This window comes from Chlamydotis macqueenii, chromosome W (genome assembly GCF_036417535.1).
Source record: "Chlamydotis macqueenii isolate bChlMac1 chromosome W, bChlMac1.mat, whole genome shotgun sequence".
NCBI lineage: Eukaryota > Metazoa > Chordata > Aves > Otidiformes > Otididae > Chlamydotis > Chlamydotis macqueenii.
In genome coordinates, this window is record NC_141592.1 from 33,246,284 (window position 1) to 33,264,596 (window position 18,313).

General features: G+C 40.2%; 1 protein-coding gene and 1 non-coding gene across 5 annotated transcripts in view; both read right to left on the reverse strand.

The window, feature by feature from the left end:
• LOC104479353 (ubiquitin-associated protein 2-like) overlaps positions 1 to 18,313 on the reverse strand; it is an 84,167-nt gene that overhangs the window by 32,594 nt on the left and 33,260 nt on the right. For 2 of the 4 annotated variants that reach the window (XM_086769734.1, XM_086769733.1), the window contains 8 exons: positions 17,839 to 17,891; positions 12,342 to 12,409; positions 9,192 to 9,381; positions 7,817 to 8,021; positions 4,946 to 5,220; positions 3,660 to 3,838; positions 2,361 to 2,568; positions 1,151 to 1,190 (listed from right to left, as the gene is read on the reverse strand). In XM_086769734.1, coding sequence (XP_086625860.1) covers positions 1,151 to 1,190; positions 2,361 to 2,568; positions 3,660 to 3,838; positions 4,946 to 5,220; positions 7,817 to 8,021; positions 9,192 to 9,381; positions 12,342 to 12,409; positions 17,839 to 17,891 — 1,218 coding nt within the window. The remainder of the gene's footprint in view (positions 1 to 1,150; positions 1,191 to 2,360; positions 2,569 to 3,659; positions 3,839 to 4,945; positions 5,221 to 7,816; positions 8,022 to 9,191; positions 9,382 to 12,341; positions 12,410 to 17,838; positions 17,892 to 18,313) is intronic. The other 2 variants (XM_086769736.1, XM_086769735.1) reach the window with 1 other exon arrangement.
• LOC147596648 (small nucleolar RNA SNORD121A) lies at positions 4,133 to 4,214 on the reverse strand. The gene has a single exon (XR_015261379.1). It is a non-coding gene; the product is annotated as a small nucleolar RNA SNORD121A (small nucleolar RNA).

The following is an 18,313-nucleotide window of genomic DNA, read 5'->3' on the forward strand; positions in this document are numbered from 1 at the left end:
ACAGAGAAGTACATGAAGGTCAGAAGAGTGAATATTATACTTTAATTAATTTAACTCCAGAAAGAGTGCTGTAGGGGTGCTACAAGTAAAATACCACACTGGAAACAGGCCAAGATGAAGATAACAGTAAGGCCTGTATCAGAGCCAGTACTGTGTTATTGTTTCTCCACTGCAAGGCAGCAAGTTACCCGGCAGAGGGAGCATGTTAGTCACCCTTATTCCCCCCAGGCTTGTAACAAGGCTAAGTAGCTCTATACACAGTGAGAGAGGTGCATTCAAAGAATGGGACTTTGTTTCATTACAGCTAAATGCTATTTGCAGCTTCCCAACTGAGAACTGGAAGAATTGCTAAGAAATTTTGTATTAATTTTAAATTTTATATTAAATAGTTTTTGACAGATAAATTCCAAAGGAAAAGCAGAAGCAAAGTAGCTTCTCTAATTCTAAGAGTGCTTAGGTTTATAGATTTAATAAGGGCTGCTTCCATACTTCAGTTTTAGTCAAGAAGCAAGCAGTATATCCTATGCAAGTACAAAATAAACTCAAATGGATCAGCCAAAAATTAGGTCAGTAAAAACAATATAAAACCTTAAACCATATGTCACTATGTCGTAGTTCAGCCCTGATCAGGACCAGACTACACAGTCTCTCTCTCACTCCCTCCCCTCCCCCCTCCAATGGGACAGAAGGGAGAATTGGTAAACAAAAGAAAACCAGCAAAAACATGTGGGTTGAGATGAAACAAGGAGGAAAAATAAATTTAAGAGCAATAACAGAAGAAAACAAAACAGCGATGCAATACAAATACAGTACAAAGGCTCACAACAAAGCTCCACACCCAGTTCCTTCCCAGGTAGCAGGAGGCTCCCCTCAGCACCCTCCTCACTGATACACTGAGCATGGTGTCCCATGGCATGGCACAGCCCTTTGGCTAATTTGGGTAAATTAACCCCAGCTGTTGGCTAATTAGTTAACTATCCCAGCTGGGTGCCCCAGCCATAGGGGCCACCAGCTCCAGTTCTCCTCCCAGCTCAGGTGAATGCTAACTCTGTCCTAGCCAGGACCAGGACACACTGCTAGAGTTCTGTGCACAGCAAGTAGTAAGGAAAGATCTGAAAGTCCTGTGCACAACCAAGCTTTGTAAACTTACTGTCAAGAGTTGCCTGTGTTCTAATACTGCTGTGCCCGTTCTGTAAATAAAGGAGAAGTGAATGAATAAATCATCTTAGAGGTATATTACATTTTAAAACTGAATCACACATTGAACACGCTTCATGCAAAATTCTATTAATTCTAAATTGATAGACAAAAAAGGCAGAAAAGTAACTTTTCATTGCCTTTAACAAAACCACATAATAGTTGTCTCAAGTGCAAGGTGTCCTTAACATACAGATTCCCATACACTGCCCATACTACATCCATCAGCAGGAGACCTTCCCATGTACTGTATATAACAAACTTCAGGCTCACATCGATATAAAAGAAAGAATTGCATTAACATACAGGAAATGGTTGTGCTTTTGATCTAATACAACTCTCAATTTTAACTATCCAAGTTACACAGAGACGCCAATTTTTTTTCCATTGAAAGATAAGACTTGAGAAGCACCAGTTGTTTTTTTGATAACGCTGGAGTACAGAAGTGGACAGTCTACGCTTGATCCTCACCAGTACATATGAGCTAGTGCAGAAGACAAGTGTGACTGAGCCATTACATAACAAAGGCCAGAAGTAAGTAAACTTACAAACTCTCACAGTTTCCTTAAACATTTAATAAATTCTCTTAAAACAAACCTACATTCCATATACAAAGAGAGTATCTCTTTTGATATCCTCTCTGTCCTAGATTAGACCTCTCACTATGCTTTTTAAAACATGAAACTAGTTTCCAATAGTCTTTAAATCCAATAAAAGAGTAATGCTGGAGGGGCCACAAACAGTTTGGGATCCATTTGCTAGGCGTCATATACATTTAATAAATAATATACCTTTGGATAAAAACTGTCAAGTTATGGCAAAATACCATGACTAATATTTACATACAGAGATAGTTCCTTTTTTAAAAGCCAAGTTTCAGGGAAGGAAACTCAAGTAGAACGTTAAGTGTTACTAAGAAAAAAAGGTCAAACGGTAATTTAAAATTATATAACCCATAAAGTCAGAGGCACTTATATGCTAAATATAGTATGGCCAAAACCAGCTACGCAATAGGAAAAGCAAAACCAAATAACAGGGTAGGCTTAGGAATCAAAAATGCCACTTAGCTTGGTTAACAGTATTAACATAGCAGGGTAATACAAGTATAACACAAATAAGAATATTTCACCTTTTTCAAGGTCTAAATTCTGAAATCCACTCACCATAACTGCAACAGGGGTTGATTCAGATGGAGCCATGGAGCTTTGGTATGCTATTCTACTATGCACAGAAGTCTGGTCATAGGAGGAAGTTGTTATTGGGCTAGTGCTCTGGGATGAGCAGGTCAGACTGGAAGAAGTAATGGCAGAGCTTGTGTAGGTGGACTCCTGTACTGTATTGGACATTGGCAAAGAGGTATTCAAAGGATCACTGGAAAAAGTAAAAATTATTTATCATCCTGGTAAACATCTCAAACACCTTCATGAAAATATCAGCTCCTATACAGTTATCTAGAACTACCTTAAACATGCAGTCAAATCTACATTATTTATACTAGAAAAATCTAATAATGAAAAAAATATATAGTTTTGCTTTGGTCCCCAGTAATCACTGCTTCAAAACCATCAGCTACACTAAGCACCATTCACCTTCCTCCTGTCAGCCCAACCAAAACAAGAGTTTACACACAAGCACTTTTCAGTTATGTTATTTCCACCTTCTCAAAGGATAAATGAATGATCATAATATCTCTTTTTTAAACAGCTAGATCCATCAAGTCTGGTATATGATGAGAAATAGTCTCTTTTTACAATGAAATTCTAATGCTACAGGCACAGTCTAAAAGAATGAACTATAAGAGGAAAAAAATATGTTAAAATATGCAAGTGTTTTACTGTCTAAACAGCTTAAATAATTTATAGAACTAGTAATGAATGTGAAAGTTCATTTTTACTAGTATTTCTGAATTAACTTCAGGAAGCTTTTTACTGAAATCAATTTTTTAATAACTAAGGAAGAAAAATATTGGTTACTGGTACATTGGTATTTATCATTGGCTATTTTAGCATTTCAGCAAGAGCTTCTGCCTACTGAAAGCCTGGCTTCTTTTCTCATCCCACAGAAGCATCAGGTCTGTAATCTGGTGCCAATCTACTGACACACATACACGGTACAAGGGTCTTCTCTCTTGGATCAAAAGCATAAAAATTCAGGTTGTGAGGTACAAACCCTTCAACAAATTTGAAAATCAGGACAATTAAACACAAGAAAGTAATTTTATAAAGGGTAGCTTATCATAGAGTTATTTACATTCACGTCATCTCCAGCATCACATCGACTCATCAAGGGAGATTTTGACTCTCATTGGAAAATAAATTTCTCTTTGTAGATGCCATCCACAGAAAACAGCCTTACAAGTCATCCTGTTCCCCCTCACAATACATGGTAACTATGCCTTGATATTTTTGGCACAGATTTGACCCCCTAAAGAAGACATGTAAGAATGCACAAGGGGAACTCACACGTACTTTACAGATTTTGAGTACAAGCTATTGTTGGTTGCCTGGCTGGTATTCTCACTGCTTGAAGTTGATCCAAACTCTGGGAGTGCAGGCTCTGATCCAAACTCCAGAGCTCCAAACTGAACATTTAACCCTGTCACATCTGCTGATCCAGGCATCTCCACTGCAGAGGCAGGAATCTTAAAGGAGGATAAAAAAGTAAAAATTTTTTACATGCACTCTCTGTATTAAAGGTATTAGTAACTGAATATCCTTTCCTCCCTTAACTACAGGCTGCTTCTGCTAACTAGATCTGCGACAATCCTCCAGTTCACATCACATAAATTAACTACATTAATATAACCTGAAATTAATTCATTGATTCTGTGCCCTGAACTGGAGTTCAAAGAGTAAGCCATACTATTCTACAATATCAAAGTGACATCCATGTCCATCCTCCTTCAGCCAACATTCGTCTTGTGGCTACTAAGTCCATCCAAAATCACTCAACAACAGTCATTTTCCACACAGGGCAATCAGATATGTGCTTGGAAAAGACATCACTGTATTTTGAACCTAAAAACTATCCAGCTTAGAATTTCCTGCTTTATAAACAAAAAATATATCATGGTCTTTGTTCTCCTCCCTAGCAACTTACATATAGAAAAGAATCACAAAATCATTTGGTTTGGAAAAGATCTATAAGATCAAGTCCAACCATAAACCTAACGCTGCCAAGTCCACCACTAAACCATGTCCCTAAGCACCACATCTCTCAAATACCTCCAGGAATGGTGACTCCACCAGTTCCCTGGGCAGTCTATTCCAATGCTTGACAACCCTTTTGGTGAAGAAATTTTTCCTCATATCCAATCTAAACCTCCCTTGGCACAACTTGAGGCCATTTTCTCTTTCCTCTCATCCTTTCACTTGTTATCCAGGAAAAGAGACTGACACCCACCTCACTATAACCTCCTTTCAGGTAGCTGTAGAGAGCAATAAGGTCTCCCCTCAGCCTCCTTTCCTCCAGACTAAACAATCCCAGTTCCCTCAGCCACTCCTCATAAGACTTGTGCTCTAGACCCTTCACCAGCTTCCTTGCCCTTCTTTGGACATGCTCCAGCACCTCAGTGTCTTTCTTGTACTGAGGAGCCCAAAACTGAACACAGTATTAGAGGTGCGGCCTCACCAGTGCTGAGTACAGAGGGATGATCACTTCCCTACTCCTGCTGGCCACAGTATTTCTGACACAAGCTTTTGTTATGCTTATATGTTTACTAAGGACAAGCCACCACTCAATTACCCACCTTGGATGCTGGAGTTATCCTCCGTTTTGGTGGTTTTATCTGTTTCTGCTGGGTTTGATGGGCAGTCACTGCCTGGTTATCCATAGATACAGTGGGGAGCTGTAACATTTTGCTAACAGCTGTAGCAGTGTCTACTGGTGATGACTCGCGGAGTTTTACCTGGGAGGAGAAGGACTCCAGCCCAGGAGGAGGAAAAGGAACTGCCTGTGTTTGTTGTTGCTGTCGCTGGGTCAGCTGGCTCAGAACTGGGGATGGTTCAGGCTGGGATTTAAAGTCTGGTCAGTGTTGAGAAAAAGAAGTATCAAAATTAAAGCATTAAACTCTGCTCTTCACACTTCTACTCTTTATGAAAAAATCTGGGTGATCTGACACACTCAACACTTACGATTTCACAGCATGTGCAAGTCCCTTTCAGACATCACAGTTTCACATTGAACATCACCACTGCAACAATGCCAATATTTTATATTCTCTAAATAAACAGTTGTGGGCAAGCATTATTTAGCTTTCTTCAAAAATATGAAAACAAATCTATCCATACAGTCACATAATATTATCACATATTAAGCCTCAAAAATGTTATGGATAATTTTATCAAACACTAAGTTTCACTGCAATTAACTGTGCCCATAAATTGTGATTACTTCCAAGAGATCTGCAGTTGCAATTCAGAGGTATTATGAGCTAGGATTTCCTACAAAGGAGATGGTCAACACAAATACAAAGTCATCTACCATCTCAATCTGGCTGAAAGTCAAGATATGCTGGACACTGACAGCTTTTTTTCCAAGTCTTCCCCATTCATATTTTTCAGACACTAAAAGCCAGGGAGTGGCTCAGAGCACTGGTCAACCATAAGAGATTCACAGCATTTGCAATGCGAAGCCTTTTTTATTCAGCTGGTAAAGTGCATTTGAAAGCAACTTAAAATTTATGTAAGTTGTGTGTAAAAGATTATAACTGCTATCAAATTGGCCGCTTATCTATCTGGAAACATCTACACATACACATGAGACAGAAGAGTGTTCTGGTTTTGTTTAGTGAGGGGGGGCCTAAGGTGGTAGCTTCTGTAGGAAACTGCTAGAAGTCGCTCCCCTTTGTTCAGTGCACTCGGCCGGGCCTAGGGCAGACCTGCTGCTGGCCAAGGCTGAGCCAATTGGTAGCAGAATGTTCCCTGACAATGCCTCTGCGTTAATGTATTTAAGAAGGGGAAAACAGGAGAAAAAAAAAAAAAAAACCAACAAAAAAAAAGAAAAGAAAAGAGAGATGATGTGAAGAAGCAGAGCAGGGGCAGAGAGAGGGAGGCGCGAGCCTCATGGGCCTTGCAGGCCTCACCATCTGGCCTCCTGCCAGGCAGCCGACTGGGCCCAACTCGGCCCAGCCCGGCTGCAAGAAGTGGAGAGGAGATGAGAAGTGAATGAGATGTAAAAAGGATCCTGAGAGGCGTCTGCCAGCCTGTTGTGAAGAATTTTTCTTGAGAGAGGAACGGCTGCAGACGCCAAGGTCAGTGAAGAAGGAGGGGGAGGAGTAATGCAGCTCCTGGCCAAGATTCCCCTGCAGCCATGGTGGAGCAGGCTGTCCCCCTGCAGCCCATGGAGGTCCACGGAGGAGCAGAGATCCACCTGCAGCCCGTGGAGGACCCCACGCCAGGGGAGATGGATGCCTGAAGGAGGCTGTGGCCTGTGGAGGGCCCGCTGGGACAGCTGTTCTGGAGGGACTGCACCCTGTGGAAGAGATGACCCACGCCAGAGCAGTTCCACAAAGGACTGTGGCCTGTGGGAGGGACCCCACAATGGAGCAGGGGAGGAATGTGAGGAGTTCTTTCCCCGACGATGAAGCAGCGGCGTAAAACAACGCGTGATGAACTGACCGCAACCCCCATTCCCTCTTCCCCCCTGTGCTGCTCGGGGAGGGGAAGGCAGTAGAGATAATGTTAAGCCTGGGAAGAGGGAGGGGTGGGGGGAGGTTATCTTGTTCTCTGTCTCATTCTCCTGCTGTTTGTAGTAATAAATGAATAGTTTTCCCCAAGTGGAGTCTGTTTTGCCCATGACGGTAACTTTAAGGATCTCTCCCTGTCCTTATCTCAAACGTTGAGCCTTTCTTTCCTTATATCATCTCTCCCTGTTCTCTGGGAGGGTGGGGGGAGTGAGAGAGAGACTGCGTAGTCTGGTCCCGATCGGGGCTGAACTACAACAAAGAGTTATCACTTTTCACAGTGGAATATTGCTAGGGACTACACTGCAAAAAAAAAAAAAAAAAAAACAACCCAAGTTTGCGTCACTTTCACTGTTTCTACTAATTTTACTCAATTAATTAAAAATTCCATACAATTATCAATAGACAAAATGGGTAACCTCCATCATTCTCAGCACGTGTAGACTTCACACTAGGAGAAGAATGCCGAGATGTGATGCATATTATGAAGAAATTATACAGTATTCATTCAAATTCATGTAATAGAAGAGAAAAAACTGGGGAAAAAAGGCAAAATACGGTACAACCTTATACTCAGCTAGAAGTAGCACAGGCACAATGAAAATAAGTATTTTCCAGGATTTGTTGAGAAAAAGTCACAGCGAAGTTCCACTTTAATATTCTAGCACATTAAATCAAAGATGTCATTACATGAAGGCTCAACTCCTAAAGATGCAATTATATTTATGGATAGGCTTAAGTCTATCAAAACTTAATCTGTGATATACTCGCGATGTCTACCACCAGCAAGTAAGTGTAACTCAGTGTTGTAACCAATTTTATTATTGGGATTACATTTTTTAGAAAAAGTCTTTCATTAAGGCTATTTAAATCTGTCATTGGCATTAAGAAATATTACAGGCTAATAGAGAGAGAAAGCTATGTCAAAGCACTTACCAAACTGACTAAGGACTGAGGACTGAGTAATGGGTGGTTTTAGATCCCAGGATGATGTGGCAGTTGTGGAAGAGCTACTATTGTTTTGTTGAGAGGTAAATTGACCCAATCCTGGAGATTTCAATTGGTCCAAGATTTGGGATCCAGTAGAGTTTGCCAATTTAGAGGATTCAAGTTCTCCAAAGCCAGAACAAAGAACTGCAGACTACCAAAAGACAAAAAAGAAGAGGGTAAGGAGCGGAGTTAAGTATTTCATAAACAATTTGAACCATAGGGTCAATGACTACAATTGCTATTTGGCAGCAACTAAAGCCTCTTCAGCCCTAGATTACTGTCGTAGTTCAGCCCCAACAGGGACCAGACTACGCAGTCTCTCTCTCACTCCCCCCACTCTCCAAGAGAATAGGAGGAGATTTGACAAACAAAAGAAAACCAGGAAAAAAAAAAAAAAAAACACGCGGGTTGAGATTGAACAAAAAGTAAATTTAACAGTAATGACAGAAGAAAACAATAGAGTGATGGAACACAAATACAGTACAATAGCTCACAACAGATCTCCACATCCAGTCTCTTCCAACTAGGAGGACCTCCCTTCAGCACTCTCCTCACTTATATACTGAGCATGATGTCAGATGGGATGGAATAGCCCTTTGGCTAATTTGGGTAAATTAACCCCAGCTGTTAGCTAATTAGTTAACTATCCCAGCCATAGGGGCTACCAGCTTCAGTTCCCCACCCAGCTCAGGTAAATATTAACTCTATCCTGGCCAGAACCAGGACAATTACTAATAAATGATCAATAGAAAATTCAGCAGTTGTAGCATATGGACTGATATGCTCTGGTTATCACTGATACAACTTCCACCACTGTGATTGCAACAATACTGATATACTTGAATTCATGCATCTCAAAATAGCATATATTTACTAATAGTTGAATTGATTTTCAGAGAATAAATATAAGTGCCCAATTTCAAGTCCTCATAATTGATACAGAAATAGTCAGGTTTCCACAAAAAGCAGTCAGACGTGCTTGGAAATAACACATAGTTTTCTGGCATAGAACTCTTCACTATAAACACATTATTTCATCCTAAATCAGCATGCAGTAAATGCATCTGCTCTCTACTCAAAAATTAAAACAAGTACTTCGTGTAAACTGAGAAACAACTACTTGGCAAAACCAGAAAAAAGTAATCCTTTTTTGTGCGTGTGTAAATGGAAGGAATAGAATTCTTAATTCCATTCCTCCAACATTTGCAACCTGAATTTTACAAATACTGAAACATTTAATGAAATGACCACTACTGGAAAAGTTGTTTAACCTGAAATAGTTACTCATGGAGAATATTTAGAAAGCATAAGATAATTTTACCAGACTTTGAGGAGAATATGAGTTCACAGCACTGGAGCTGCCAGTTCCTGATGCCATCTGGGTGCTATGCTGAGAATTTGTGAAGACTAGGGCTTGACCAAAGGTCTGCTGCTGGGGAGCCTCAAATGAGTCGCCTTCTGTCTCTTGGGTAGAAGTCACAGGCTTTTGAAGCAGTGTTACCAAATCAATGCTGTAAGAAAAAGCAAAGTTTGGCTAGAATAAACATGATGATTAGGCTGCATTGAAACTGAAGAAAGCACTAACAACACTAAAGCTTCCATACTGGCAACAGAATTATTACTGATTAAGAGTCTTTTCAAATATTGTTGTCTGCCATACAAAAAGAGGCAGAATAGAGGTTGTTGCCAGAAAGTAGTGTTCTGCTAGCTGAAACTTTCCACTACAGTTACAATTTAAATTATCTTTGCATTCTTTTCAAACATTATCAAATTTATTACATCGTGTATCACATAAGTAACCTATATGATTAATATAGCCAAGTAACCGGAGACAAGTCATAAAAGATATGTTATATTTAAGTGGATCCTGCCTGCAAGCCCACTATATATATTGATAATTCGCATTCTCTGTATATCACACTATCCCTTTAAAAAGAGCAAGGGATCCAAGTTCTACCTCTGTATAGGGTGGGTATGAGGACAGTAAAGAATAAAGTCACACATGCAGCAATTCAGTGAATATGTGATGACATGGAAGTCACAAGTGCAGTAGAAATAAAAGCTAAGTTTGTCAGATAGTAGCCACATATCCAAAATTATTCAACCACACATACCTGAGCAGAATGAGAAAAATGAATTTTCTTACATTTAGCATGGCTTACTAACCCCTACCACATGTTTAGCACAAGTTTATTGTAGGAAAAGCAAAGCATTCAGACAATAAAAGACATCTACTCCAAGAATTCTGACTTAAGTTTATCCTAAATATACTTCAGGCTAGGGCTGAAGAGCTGCTTCCAGCACTTTCACTGGCATATAGATTTCTTAGTGCCCAAATCTTTCATCTTTCTTATGGCGAGAAAAAAAAAAAACAATACAAACCAAACAAATTCAAAAAACAACACACCAGTATTTGAGTTGATTAACTACAATATTTTCTAACATAATTTGAGGGACATCCACTGGAATAATATTTGCATTAGAACAATGAACATGTGAGTATATCACCTTTAAGAAGGAAAGGGATATAAAGTGTAGACCAACTGACACCATGCCTCCTCCAGATCACATTCATGTTATAAGGAAAATTTTGCTGCAGTCTGGAGAACAGCAGTACAGCTGTGTCAAGACGATTAGGACCTTTAGACCATCTGTTTTTCAGATCTCATGCTATCCAACTACCAAAGTCCTCATCACACAACTTTAATCTGCTCTCCTAGGGCCTCAGGCTAATGTGGGCAAACTGACTCCACAACATCATTGGCCAGGCATTCGGTGAAGGCGAAGGCAAGCAAAGGAAGACAGCAACTGCCATTTTTGGTTCTCTATCCGAACTCTGTATCATCAGTTCAGGCAAGTAATTGTAATGCTTGCCAGGAAATTCAACTTCTTGACAAGGTAAATTTTCTGTTAGTGTCAAAGCACTACGTTTTTAACATTTTCTGTATCTACAGGGGCAGGCTCTCCATTTTCTGGACAGCAAATCCAGAGCTTCCTTTTCAACAGTAGCAAACTGTCGTAGCTCAGCCCCGACTGGGACCAGACTACGCAGTCTCTCTCTCACTCCCCCCACCCTCCCAGAGAACAGGGAGAGAAAATATAAGGAAAACGGCTCAAGGTTTGAGATAAGGACAGGGAGAAATCCTTAAAGTTACCGTTACGGTCAAAACAGACTCCACTTGGGGAAAACTATTCATTTATTACTAAAACTAGCAGGAGAATGAGACAGGGAACAAGATAACCTCCCCCCACCCCTCCCTCTTCCCAAGCTTAACATTATCTCTACTATCTCCCCTCCTGAGCGGCACAGGGGAGGGGGGGAAAGGGAATGGGGGTTGCGGTCAGTTCATCACACGTTGTTAAATGCTGCTGTGTCATTGTCGGGGGAAGAACTCCTCACATTCCTCCCCTGCTCCAGCGTGGGGTCCCTCCCACGGGCCACAGTCCTTCCTGAAACTGCTCCGGCGTGGGTCATCTCTTCCACGGGGTGTAGTCCCTCTAGAACAGCTGTCCCAGCAGGCCCTCCATGGGCCACAGCCTCCTTCAGGCCTCCACCTGCTCTGGCGTGGGGTCCTCCACAGGCTGCAGGTGGATCTCTGCCCCTCCGTGGACCTCCATGGGCTGCAGGGGGACAGCCTGCTCCACCATGGTCATCACCACAGGCTGCAGGGGAATCTTGGCCAGGAGCAGCATTACTCCTCCACCTCCTTCTTCACTGACCTTGGCATCTGCAGCCGTTCCTCACAACAGGCTGGTAGATGTCTCTCAGGATCCTTTTTACATCTTATTCACTTCTCATCTCCTCTCCACTTCTTGCAGCCAGGCCGGGCCGAGTTGGGCCCAGTCGGCTGCCCGGTGGGAGGCCAGAGGGTGAGGCCTGCAAGGCCCATGAGGCTCACGCCTCCCTCTCTCTACCCCTCGCTCAGCTGCTTCACATCTTCTCTTTTTTTTTTTTTTTTTTTTTTTCCCCTGTTTTCCCCTTCTTAAATACGTTATCTCAGAGGCGTTATCAGGGAACATTCTGCTACCAATTGGCTCGGCCCTGGCCAGCAGCAGGTCCACCCTAGGCCCGGCTGACTCCACTAAACAAAAGGGAGCAACTTCTAGCAGTTTCCTACAGAAGCTGCCACCTTAGGCCCCCCTTCACTAAACAAAACCAGAACACAAACTTTGCTTCCCAGTTACTTTTGTTCCTGCCTGTAAGCAGTCCCTGTGCAGAAGACAGGGTCTTCTCAGTATTACGCTCGTGGATTTGGTAAGTTTGGCTCCACAGCCATAGTCAATAATAAGTAACACAGGAATCCATAAAACCAATGATTTGCAAGCAACGCTTTCCCAGTTTCAAAAATTAGCTTGACCAATCTCTGACCAGGGCTGCCCTGTGTTTTATTCAACATTTTAAACATGCAAGCAATGTTGCTTCACCAAGCAGGTTTTTAAGGTATAGGGCAATGGTGGAAGAAGAGCTTACCTTTGCCCAGGAGTCACATGATTCTCAGCTGGAACAGAGGAAGCAGTAAAGACTTTTGTTTCAGAAAGCTGAAAAAGAGTGAGGGGGTGGGGGAAGGTATTTTAATCGTACACATACTCACGCTTCACTGCTGTGACATCTGCAGAAATTCCATCTTGGCCACGTACATTCAGATAAAAGTAAAGTCAAACTACCATTACAACCAGTTATGCTGCAGCTCTGCTTAAAAAAACACCACCATGTAGTCAAACTTCAGCAAAGTCTTCTTCACAGAATCAAGTACAGATTTAATTAAAGCGTTAGGATATTTGATCTACTGAACATACACAATGGTATACCAATGTAACTACATCACAGTTTGGACAATAGTTTAACTGAAAAATATACCAGTAGAAACTAATTAAGGTGAGAGCTGATATATCACCACTGTAAAGATACCTTGTGCAGACATAATTTAGGACTCCATAGAGCAGCTCTGATAAAACTTGTTGCAGAAGTCTTAACACATTGCACTGCTCCCACTCACTCATTTCATGTATCCCCGTGTTCGACATTTCAGTTCACATCACCAGCAGAGGCAGGTTTGCACTCAGGTACGTACAGTGAACTAGCATTTGTGGTTCCTTCTTGGAATTTCTGCTAAGGGGCTGCAATAACATCTTAAACTGATTGCTCTGTGAGCATGAGTTTGAAAACAATAATAAAGGGAGAACCATGTAATTGCTTATACTAGTATAAGCAGTGAGACTATCCAGAGCAGAAAAAAAAAACTGTACTGCTTTCACCATACTGTTACAATAAAGACAGATACTTGCACAGGTAGCTGGGGAGGGTGCTGGTTGGTTGGGGTTTTGGTGGGAAAGGGGGTTGCTTGTTTGCTGCTGTTTGTGTTTTGGTTTGGTGGAGTTTTTCTTTAAAGCTTGTATTTTTTAAAAAAATAGTAGTTAAACAGCTACAACTACCTAGAGCTAATTAATTTCTATTGACAGGAATACTTGCAAACCAGAATAGGTCTTTAGCCAGTACAGGTTAGGTTAAGGATATGCACATATTTTAAATTAAATTTGCACAAAATCACTATTAACTACTTTGGTGTAGCTTTGTATTTAGACTAAAGAATAACTGACCTATTCAAACACTCACAAAGGATCTCTTTAAAATGTGCCATTTCAACACAGCTCTTCCAGGAAATTATGCATTTTTAATTGCATACATTGCTAGCAGCCCAATTTAAAGGACATCACAGACATGAGCCAATTTCATCTGCCATCCCACAGGCAGCTCTACTGAAAACATGTATATCCCTGAACATGGTCATCTGACTGGGATTCTCCTATAAAACACTGTTGATTTAAACAGGACACAGAAGGGCTGACTGGGAGCAATTACCATTCAGAGGCAAAGTTAAAATGTTTCATGTACTCTCCTAGCACCCGCTTATGTGCAACACACTGTGTCATGAAAAAAATGAGTATCACTACAGTTCCTCCCTCCATTTCCTTACCTTCCCTTGCTGCCAATACAACATATTTTAATCCTATCTTTCTGGAACACAACTCTATCCTATGCATAATGCTGCCAGCCCACAACTGTATGTACTGACCAAGACAAAGAAAGAAGATTCAGCTCAAGCATATTTCCAATTAAAAAAGCTGTTCCTCTATTGTTCAGCCCTTTCCCCTAGCCCTGTACGTGTTATTTTAGAACAATGCGTACTGTACTTTTTGTAGTGTTATGAGACTGCTGCATTATATGGCACAAGGAGGTCAGCTAATGGCACGAGCAGCAGCCTAGAGTCTGCACTCCCTTAGTTAAATATTAAATTATTTGTAATGTCAACAGTTTCTTATGCTCACATAACCCAGGATAAGACTAACTGTGGACAAAACACTGATGAATCTTGAAAACTAAGCAAATCAAGGAGCCTTAGGATGTTTGTAACAACGCAAAAGCACGCTTGACATACGAGAGGAAATGTTCTCAAGTGAACCAACATGCAAAACAAAAGTCTCCAGTTACCAGCTCAGCTACACGGAAGTTTAAACTACACCCCGAGACAAACTCACTGCCACAAGCTCCAATCAAGCACCTAATTCACAAGTCTGCTGGGATTATGGCATTTGTCAAAACACATACTTTGTGCAGCAGTAGCTGAAGAGTTTTATTATACAGATGTATTTAGTATTTCTTAGAAGTAGTACTATTGGCTCCTAACAAGGTTATTTATGCTCACCATACACTACACTTGCAAATCTTTCTCTGAGGCTCTGGCATTTTCCCAGAACTGAATGAATGGTTGTGAACCATTTGAAAAAGTTGGCCTCACAAGGGTATTTCCTCCATCTGCAGTGAAATGCCTGTGCTTTTCAGCTCCTGTTCCTATGATAAAAATCATTCTCCAATCACCAAACAGACAATATATTTTAACAACTAGCTACCAGCTCCTATGGCCAGTTGATAGGTGAGGAGAACAGGAAAACATACTCCAGCATCCTCACAAAAACTCAACATCAATAAATCAGAAATAACAAAGCCTTATTACTGCTTTGACATGATGTACTAAAGTTAAAGAAATTAAAACAAGTTCTCATGCTGCTTCTGGTAAAGGAAACACTCTCAAAAATCTAATCCTTCTCAGATCAAACAACATTAAATTTCACTCACCTGCTTGTAACATCTATCTGACTAGAGAGAACAGCACGTTAAAAAAAATATTATTCAGAAAAAAAAAAACAAACTAGTTTTTATTTGCAGACAGCAAATACATCAGCTTCCTTGGTTGTTTTAATTATTAGTCATGCTGCTTGAATTGTTTATTATACATTTAAATGCACAGCTCCATTTTCCAGCCATAAGTTCATATTATGCCTTCATCTACTAGACTAAAACCACAGCCCATTATATGCTAATAAAGTAACATTTTAAGATTCAGTAAACTAAAACTCTCCTCAGTCTCAAGCACATCTTCTATCAGTAAATAATTTTCAGCTATTTTCCACAACTTTTGTTTTGTAAAAGTAATGAATAATTGAATGCAGAATCAAGTTCAGGCGAGTCCACATACAGAAATACAAATCAAGAATGATTAAGAGGCAGGGAAAAGTGCCCACAGGCAAAAAGACTACAATAGCTTTTTTTTTTTTTTTTGCCACAGCATCAGCCCTTGTCCTGGTTCTGGCTAGGACAGAGTTAGCATTCACCTGAGCTGGGAGGAGAACTGGAGCTGGTGGCCCCCATGGCTGGGGCACCCAGCTGGGATAGTTAACTAATTAGCCAACAGCTGGGGTTAATTTACCCAAATTAGCCCAAGGGCTGTGCCATGCCATGGGACACCATGCTCAGTGTATCAGTGAGGAGGGTGCTGAGGGGAGCCTCCTGCTACCTGGGAAGAAACTGGGTGTGGAGCTTTGTTGTGAGCCTTTGTACTGTATTTGTATTGCATTGCTGTTTTGTTTTCTTCTGTCATTACTGTTAAATTTACTTTTTGTTCAATCTCAACCCATGTGGTGTTTGTTTTTTTTTTTTCCTGGTTTTCTTTTGTTTACCAATTCTCCCCCTGTTCTCTTGGAGGGTGGGGGGGGAGTGAGAGAGAGACTGCGTAGTCTGGTCCCGGTTGGGGCTGAACTACGACAGCCCTTTAGGAGATCATGTTGAGCCGTTCTTATTTTCATCTTCCACTACAATCCTGAAAATTTTTCAGTTGTTGCTTTCCAGAAAACAGCCCCTTGTTCTGTAGGTGTGCCTTTATTCCTATAAAACAAATGGGCACTTGGCTATATTAAAGCATTTTGTATTGGAACAGGTAAAGTCTAGCAGATGTCCAGATTTCTCTACATGATTTGCTTACTTTTAATTCCCATTCCAATAATTTTTTAATTTCTAAAACATTTTATTCAGCAGTGATTTTATTTTTACGTCCAAATCATTAATAAAGACACAAGATGGTATCTAGCCTGGGACTGGATTCCTTTACAGCCCTCCTAGAAATGCCCATGTTCAGTAATGGTCCTCCTGCAGAAGATTTATTTGCTGAAGTTTGCAAGGTAGACTTTAACCCACCTAATGTATTTTGTGATAGCATGTAATTATTTTTAGAGCAAAAGATGTAGATCACATATCTTACAAGGACATACTATCTTCACAGATAACTTGTATTTACTTAAAGACCAAGATCAGATTTATTTGAAGTGGACCTATTTTCTACTACACTGAATGGCACAAGCTGTATTCTTATGCTTCTATTTTTAAATCAGACAATTCAATTTTTCCTTTATTTATTTTTATGAGCAAATTACTCAGGTTTAATAATTAATTTTTAAAAATTCCATCCCTAGTCAGCAATGCTCAACACCTCTCCCATACTACAAATGCTCTATTGTACCAGCATCAAACAGGGGTGAGAAACAAGGCCAGAAATTTTCACTATCCTTAGCCCATTTCTAGCATATACTGCAGAAATAGAGGACAGGTTTAAAAAAGATGCTAGCAATTGATGGCAGTAACTGATACAAAAAACCTTTGAATTTAAGAGTTTCTTTTAATTTCCTTGAAAGACATAGCCCTCTCACTATGTAAGGACAGAGTTCTCATATCTGCTGTAACGACACATTCACACATTTCTAGGAATAACACTGACATATCACTCTACAGGAGGCAGCAAAAGGGATGACTTCTGAGACAATCTCTTACTCTTCTGAAGATAAACGTGAAATAATGGATGTTGCTATAAAAGATGAAAAACTTCTTAAAAGCTAAGTTTTCCTTTCCACATTTCTTGCTGCTTCATTTGTTTTCTGAGCTACTTAAGCTTTAATACAATAACTGAAAACTTAAAATCACAAATGTGATTTTCACATGTGATTATGACAAATACCAAATATTTTGCAGACATGAAGACACCTCTTGCCTGATAAAGAATGAGAATCAAAGTTATTTTAGTACTTTAGACAACATATCATGATGAAACAACAGGAATGAAGCAATTAAGTGCTAACTTCAGCATACTACTAGCTCCTTTTTTTAAAATATTATGAACATGAAGTGGACTAAGTGGAACAATTATGCAGATTTCAAACAAAAAGCATCAAATGAGGAGTCTAAAGTTGACAGTAAGCTTCAACACTAAATTACATAAAAGTCTTGTGATAATATGGCTTTAAATTCCTACACAGTAGTATGTGGAAGTATGCAGTTAATCAGCAGCATTGAGCAGCGGAGAACTCTAACTCACAAATACTAAATTTGGGATAAAACTTAAAATTTTATTATGTATTGTCCACCCAGAAAAATAAATTAATATTTCTTGATTCAATTTTGTTTAAAGCATAAGCTTATCCAAATACATATATTTTAAACAGAAATTACAGCAAGAAACACAGTAAGAAATATCATTGCATGCACACAGCAAAGTATTACTTTGAACATTTAGTTTTTGAAGATAACACAAACTCTGAAAAGGGTAAATAAGTAATTGGTCTATCCAACAAGGTACACTTACATCTTCATTCCAGTCTTCTGCTGTCCATTCTTCTATTGAGTTTTTCCACGCTCCTATTGTAATTTGAGGAAGGAAAGAAAACAGTCACAAGCTAAAAGCACAACGTCATATTTCAACCCTTCTGCTTTATAAGCAATCCTGTTTTCATTATTAGTGGAACACAAAGTGAGGAGATGGTGGTTGGAAACATGGGAAGCTCCAGAAAATTGGTCTGCAAATTTAAAAGTTCAGGAGGTTTGGGGTCACACCCCCCCCTTTAATTTCTGATTTCGGGAATTTCTTAGCCACTATAGTACCAGATATAATTTGCATGAACACACATCTGCAACCAGTGATTAATCCCAAACACTGGAAGAACTTCCTCCTATGTCCCCAATGACAGTGAGAGGTTACTCAGCCCTCCCATGGGATCTCCCAGCTTCATGTACAAATTCATACAGAGCCTGAACAAAACACAACCACAACATCTGCTCCA